Source organism: Carassius auratus, unplaced genomic scaffold, assembly GCF_003368295.1.
Source record: "Carassius auratus strain Wakin unplaced genomic scaffold, ASM336829v1 scaf_tig00214358, whole genome shotgun sequence".
Taxonomy (NCBI): Eukaryota; Metazoa; Chordata; class Actinopteri; order Cypriniformes; family Cyprinidae; genus Carassius; species Carassius auratus.
The window spans coordinates 22,170-29,844 of record NW_020527631.1 but is presented as its reverse complement, the minus strand read 5'-3'; the positions used below and the strand labels follow the sequence as shown (position 1 = coordinate 29,844).

At 35.2% G+C, this 7,675-nt stretch overlaps 1 protein-coding gene across 1 annotated transcript; it reads right to left on the bottom strand.

The window, feature by feature from the left end:
* Nucleotides 1-221: 221 nt before the first annotated feature.
* Nucleotides 222-3,439, bottom strand: arl3l2 (ADP ribosylation factor like GTPase 3, like 2). Its single transcript, XM_026257586.1, has 6 exons — nucleotides 3,167-3,439; nucleotides 2,032-2,175; nucleotides 1,631-1,747; nucleotides 1,489-1,539; nucleotides 861-1,046; nucleotides 222-719 (listed from the first exon to the last, which is right to left on the bottom strand). The coding sequence occupies exons 1-6, from the start codon at nucleotides 3,182-3,184 to the stop codon at nucleotides 675-677; spliced, it is 561 nt and encodes a 186-aa protein (XP_026113371.1). The 5' UTR covers nucleotides 3,185-3,439; the 3' UTR covers nucleotides 222-674.
* Between the last annotated feature and the right edge of the window lie 4,236 nt (nucleotides 3,440-7,675).

The following is a 7,675-nucleotide window of genomic DNA, read 5'->3' as shown; positions in this document are numbered from 1 at the left end:
TCTATTTTCACTTAGTGCTTTAATTTAATTATTTCTTTAACTCAATTTTTCTGTCACCGACTATTTTTTATCCATAATGACAAAACTATATGAACTATAGAGAACTATATCCATAGAATATGATGGGTCAAATATGTGACAAATATAAACACTTTATTAATTGTTCTGTTTCGAAGACAATATAAATGTAATAAGTTACTTTGATGTGTATTTTTTTTTTTTTTTATTAATTTGCTAATCTAATAAAACAAAACAGACAACAAATCTGTGATGATATCCTCTAATTATCAACAGGCAGTTCAAAAGTACAGTGTAATACATTAGCCAAGATTTATCTTCAAACCCAAACAAAACAGATTGCGGTTACTGTTTGTGAGAGACGTCTGTCTGTAGAATGCATCCCATTTCTAATTGTTTTCTAGTCATTTTGAAGTTCGTAGCCTACCCTCAGTAGGCTAATCGTGAAATCTGAAATGTATGGCATACTAAAACTAATGACACTAAAGGCAAATGTTCAAAAAATTTAATCAATTACTCTTTTACAATAAAACATAGAAACAGTGGATTTAAAGGAAAATGCGAACACCGTTGGAGCCTTTTGAGCTTATTGTACTGATTACATGTAAATCATGTGGTTATCGCGCAGGAGATGTCATACACTTGTGCAGAAAGGTTCATTTCTTTTTGACGAGGTTGTTACAAATCCAATTCATACCATCCTGAAAATACACAGAGAAGATGTAGGGAGGTTTAGACGGTGCCTGCAGACTGCTATAATATAATAAGTACAGTGCTACTTGTTTTCTGGTAGTTAGTTGGTTATATCATCTGACCCATTAGCGCCCCCTGCTGCCCCTCACCTGTACACCCTCTCCTGTGACCGCCGAACAGGCCTGGATCTGCCAGACTCGGTCTCTGTACGTGTGCAGGTTCAACCCCTCGGCGATCTCGCTGGCCGGAGACGCAGTACCCAGATCCTGCTTGTTCGCAAAGATGAGGATGGGAACGCCTGCGAGGTTTTCCTCATCCGTCAGCTCTGACAGCTCCTACAGACACACATGTAACACGGTCATTCAAATATAAGTCACACTATATCCAGTGGCCTCCAAAAGTCTGTAGTCAAATGCTGCTATTCTGTCTTCTAATTTGAGTATATTAAATTTCCTGAAGCAAATGTGGGTGACAGTGGGTGAGATGTTGTTGCTAGGCTGTTTTATTTACATAGTTTCGTGACAGGAACACTGAGTGGGCAATTACACAGATAGACATATAGTTAGATAGAAAGATAGATTCAACTTTTAATTAATTAAATGTACAAAATCCTTAAATTGTATGCTTATGTGCAGGTTTGAACAGATTTTGAGTAAAGTATCAGACTTTTGGACCCCAATATGATGTACCCTGTACCGCTAACATACAAGTAACAAACAGCATATGACCTGTGGGAACATTTTAGGAATTGTATTTGCATATGATTTCCTGCCTTACCAATCCTGTTTCCTCAAAGCGCTTCTTGTCAGCGCTGTCTATGACATAAACCTACAGATGAACCAACAAACTTGTTAGTTAGCAAACATTGGCATTTGTTTCGTATTATTGTGCATTCTTTCTGAATGCAGTCACTTCTCACCAATAAATCTGTGTTTTCCAGGTATTTCTTCCAGAAAGGACGGATCTTTCTCTGTCCTCCGATGTCCCACACGTTCAGTTTCATCCCGTGAGAGGCCACGCTTTTGATGTTAAAGCCCTGAAGACATGTTACTGGTCAGCGTCACCCAATATAACTTGTATACTTTGCAAATCAAAAACCTTTTTGAACCTTTGTTTTTAAGAAGTGATCCGGATCATTCATTTTTATGAGGTTCTGTTCGAAACTTTATGTCAGTCAGACAGTTTCTTCTTGTCTAAGTGAATTTCTTGGCCAGGATAAGCTGCAAACTCAACCAGAAGATCTCCACAAGCCTAAACCTGCTGGGTTATGTAGGTTATGTGGTTTTCAGCAGGGCTGGTTTGGTGTGTATTTAGACTCACCTGTGTTGGTGTGATGGTGTTCACATCCTCCGAGGCGAGACACTTGAGCAATGTGGTTTTACCAGCATTGTCCAGACCCAACAGAACTATCCTGAGCTCCAGCTCTGTGGATCCCTTCAGCTTCTGCATCACAGAGAGCAAACCCTAAAACGCACAAAGACCTGCATTATTCAAGCATACCGAGTTCATATATATATATATATATATATATATATATATATATATATATATATATATATATATATATATATATATATATATAGGTTCATATATAGACCTATATATATATATATATATATATATATATATATATGTGTGTGTGTGTGTGTGTGTGTGTGTAAAAATGAACAGAATACAACAAACAACAAACAGGAGTTATGTTTTACTAAAACATGAAATAAAAGATGAAAAAAAGAAAAATTCTAAAATTTAATATAAACTATACATGTTTCAGTTATGACAAAGCAAGACTGTTTTAATTTAAATCCTTACCCTTATGAGTAATAATGATTCTTGCCCAATAAAAAAATTATATAAAATGCAACATTGCCTCATAAAAATGGTCATCATTTTCTACATCGAAGCAGTAAGGAGACAAGCATGCAGGGGTATTTTCTCAAGCACTGATTAAGCCTCATTCTGGGGTAAACAGATTAATATTACTCTAGCACTATGCATTTAAGAAAAAGCTGCAGTTTAAAGTATAGCAGTCAAATTGGTGACTCTTGCACTGTAATCAGACAGAGCTTCTCAGGGTAACCCTGGTCTGCCAGGTCTCATTCATGTGGTTAAGGCTTACAGTAATGAGATTTATCTGGGTCACGTGACCCAGCGCTGATTGCTTAGGCCCCTTTCTTTTTATAAGACAATGCTAATCATCCCAGAACATAGACAAGAAGAACTCAAACCTAAAGTGACAGAATTTATCCAGATTATTGAAGATGCTATGTTTATGTTTATTTGGCAGATGCTGAATCCAAATGAAATTACATTTGCATATCCATTAAGTTAATGCATTCTTCTTCCAAAACCTCCTTATGTAATCTGGTGTAAATTATAGCAGAGATTACTCATTTACTCACAGCTCAAATGTACTGTGGTCATACTACTACTACAGAGAAAGACACAAACATACCTTTGGAGCTTCCCCCATCTCGACTTCTGTCCCGGCCCGGTTCTCTTACATTCTTCTGTTGTCAATGCAGGTTTATGAACATATAATTAAATCACGATAACCACTGCGGACAATTCCTCTCTCATCTTCAGTTGTTGTTAGTGTGAAAGAGAGCTAAAATTGTTAGCTTGTGTTGGACTCTGTCAGTGAGTGTAGAAGACTTGCAGAATGGAGGATTAGAAAAGAAAGAATTAGTGTCTCTCACCTCGCCACCCCCACTGAGACTTTACCCGAATTATCTCCAGCTGTAGATGCTGAAGGGAATCACAGTGACTTACTAACCCTGCTAACTTAGTACTGTTACTAGGTTAAAGGTATAGTTCAGACAAAAATGGAAATTTGCTGAAAATTGACTCAAGTCATCCAATATGTAGAGAGTTTTGCTAAATGATGAGAAATGTAGCATCATATCAGTTGCTCAGCAATGGATCCTCTGCAGTGAATGGGTGCCGTCAGACTGTGAGTCCAAACAGCTGATAAAAACAACACAATAATCCACAAGTAATCCACATGACTCCAGTCCATCAATTGACATCTTGAAAAGTTGCGTTTGTAAGAAATAAATCCATAATTATGATGATTTTAACTTCAAACTGTTACATCAAGCTAAAATATTAATCAATATACAGTATATCTGAATCAGGAGAGAAATATGCACAGTTCAAGGACCAATTACATGCTAAAACAGGTCAAACAGTTCACAAACAGCCGTATGTTGGGGGATTTTGATGTGAGAGACAACAGGAGATGAACTTTTCCACTGAAGGAAGTGTTCATTTGGATTATGGACTCATTTTAGCTAGAAGCGACAGTTTAAAGTAAAAAAAAAAAAAACATCATAATGCTGGAAGTTATTACAAACACACTTACAGCCGTTTATTTTAGAATATGTTAACTGATGGACTGGATTGTGTAAATCACTTGCATTGTGATGTTTTTATCAGCCGTTTGGACTCTCATTCTGACGGCACCCATTTACTGCAGAGGATCCATTGATGAACAAGTGATGTAATGCCACATTTCTCCAAACCTGTTCCCATGAACAAACAAACGTGTCAAAATTGTGACATGCAAGAAAAATTTAATATGTACAGATTAGATTATTTGATATTGGGAAAGTTTGATGGAAAAAGTTGATTGAGGTGATGTTGAGATTTCTTATTTTTTAATGCAAGTTTTTGTATCTTCTCAAATCTTGAAATTATTGTAAAGATGTGAGATACTGGAGTCTTTCTTTTAGGATAACACCAGCAAAAGCAATACTGTAAACAAGAGTCACAATTCGCTCTCTATTTAATTTCATTGCAATGAAAAGGAACAATAAAGATGTTCTCATTTGTGATTTCTCTCAAAATAAACAAATAAATAAATATATTCTCTCACATCTCTCTGAAAATACTAAAACTAATTTACAAAAATCAGCCAAGAATCACCCATATGTCAAAGAACTGACTAAAAAAGGTGCCATAACACAAAGGCACCTTTCACACAGACAGTCTTTACTGGTAAATTACTGTTAAGAGATCCGATGAGATCCTGTAAAAAAACAAGCCATTTCATTCCAAAGCCCTCTGGCCAACGAGTCAACTTCACACCAAATCATTTATCAAACAGACATAACTAAAGCAAGTTTAAAAAACTCCATAGAGTTCATGTTGAAAATTAAATGATTAGTTTATGTTAAACTGAAATCCAAATGGATGGAAATGTATGCAAGTCAGAAACATGAATGTGGGTCTAATGGTTTTTGAGAGTAGAACTGAAAGGGCTCTGATTCAGGAGCTTCAGCGGCAGAAACGCTCTCTCTTTCAGTAGTAGCTGCTGACGGTGTTCACGGTGCTGTCGAAGTTCTGCAGGTTCTGCTGTCTTTGTCTCTTCCTGGCCTGACTCCGAGCTGAGAGAGGAGAGAGTGATGTTATGAAACACAGTAAGACAACGTGCGTCTGTTTATTTGCAGAAGGAGATAAATGTACCTTGTCCTTTCTTGAGCTTGATCTTCATGACTAGTGCAAACAGCATGAGGAGAGCAGCTGCTGCTCCAACACAGATCAGTAAAACCAGCATAAAATCACCATCTGACAGCAGAATAAAAACAAGTGTGACGATAGAAAGATTGTCCACCCATCCTATTTTTTTTTATTTTACTACATTTACTATATTACTATGTTATACCAAATGGTTCACAGAAAGAGTCAGTCAGAAATACTGAGCAGTACAATCACCTTTTACATAAATTGTTATCGTAGAGTTGAAGCTCCCACACATGCTACTAACGTTGCAGCTGATGACTGAGGTTTTCTTAATGCGCTTGATATGAAATGTTTTTGTATTATCTTCTACTTGCTGTAACACATCGTCCTCTAGCCAGCTGATGGAGGCGTTGGGAACATTATGAATGCAGGTCAAAGTCAAGTCCGAATCCTTTTCAACTGAGGTGTAGAAGGGGCAGATGGTCACATTAAAATCTGGGAAGGAGAGCAAAGGATCAAAGGTCATTATACAGTTCATCGTTTTACAAATGATGTTTGACATATGAAGTCATTTCCTTAATCTCTGACAGCACTGATTTGATCAGTGTTTCAGGCATTAATGCACAGCAGGTGTACCTTTTATCGTGCAGTTCTGCAGAACTTCTGGGGAAAGGAGAATTGGAAAAGATTTAATGCATTCTCATAAGCTGAATATTTTTCTCTGATGATTTATTTTGTATTTTTATATTTTCTGAAATTCCTGATTAGTATGGAAGCTTGTTTCTGTTATAGGATAGAAATATTAAAAAGGTTATTGCTACTTTTTACCTCACAATGCAGACTTGTGAGATATAAAGTCAGTTATAAGAAAAATGTCTGAATTATGTGTTGTTGTTGTTTTTTTGTTTGTTTTTTTTATTGCGTGACAAACTTTGAAATAAATTTGAAATTGTGAACATTTTAATTTAAAAAAGAGAAATACCTTTTTTATTTTTATCCTTTGGTAGAAACAAAAAACTGAAATGTGTGAGATTCTAAGGAAATTAAGAATTTAAGGAAAAGAGTATGAATTCAGAATTTATATCTCGCAATTCTAACTTTTTTTCTCATGCAATTTTTAGTTTATATCTTGCAATTCTTGTTTTTTTTTTAAATTTTTTATTCTGTGTTTACATCTCAGAACTTTGAGGAAAAGTGATAATTGTGAAATGCAGAATACATTTGACATATTTCTACCTATAGGTTCATCATCACACAAACACGTAGACTGATCACATGCTTTAGGTTGTCCAATGCCTTCACCTACTGAGAGAGAAAAAGACGATAAAATATACTGGACAAAGTTTTGACCTCACAAAATTTTCAAATGAAGATCATGTATTTATTCTTTTATCATGGGGTGAACTTCCATAACCTGAAGAACTGATCATTTAATTTCAATCTTTCTTGATTACCTCTTCTTACTTGTCTTTTATCGTAAAATAAAAAATGACAGGTTCTTACTGACAATATCCTGAGACACTTTTATTTCTGATATTATCTTCCAGGAAGTGACATTATTTTGGTGGGAAAACAATGGCACAAGCATGTGTTGGTGATGTCTGTGATTGATGTGTATACAGTTAGTCAGTTCCTTTTGTAGTTATTTCATATAATTCATGGTCCGTGTTGGGGAGTAACTAGTTACTTTAAGTTAATTTAATTACAAAATAAATACAACTTTAATCAGTTACAGTTACTAAGAAAAAATGTGTAATTAAATTGCAGTTACTTATGAAAATGTTAACGATTACAAAGGGGATTACATATGAATATTTACACACATCCACATACAGATTTAATTGATTTCTTTCCCAAATTGCACTGACTACTCTGAGAAGTACAGCCCTATAATTAATACATTTCTGCGATGCGGAAACACAGTCTGGGCTGAGTTTCCCAAAATCTTTGTAAGCCTAAGAATTTGCACTTGAAAATTATCATAGATCTACGGGTACAAATGGTAAATAAATACAAATACAAATGGTAATCCATTTGCAAAAAAAAAAAAAAAAAAACCTGGTTACTGTACTTTTTACTATAATAAAAGCGTGGGCAATTATTGTAAGGGATAAACATTACTCATGTATTAGGATTTTTCTATAAAGATATTGTTAGATATGTACTTACTTTGACGTGTGCAATTTAGAAAGTATAGTTTTGTTAAATCTTGAGCATTAAAGTCATGAGTGAAATACTGTAGATATCAGGGCAAAATAAATAGACTGAAAAGAAAAATGGAAGTGAAGGTGTAGTTCAGGAAAGAACTTTTAATTATTTTGGATGTCCCCAACTTAAAGATTTAAACCTTTTTTTTTTAATGTCACGTCCATTCAAACAAAATTTGTCCATGTTTCAGAATTTGTTTGTATGAGCTTTCCCAGCCCAAAATATTTTTCCCAGGTAGTCCACCTCTCATGGAAATTAATGGCACAGAAATGTGGTTTGATTTACATAGGCC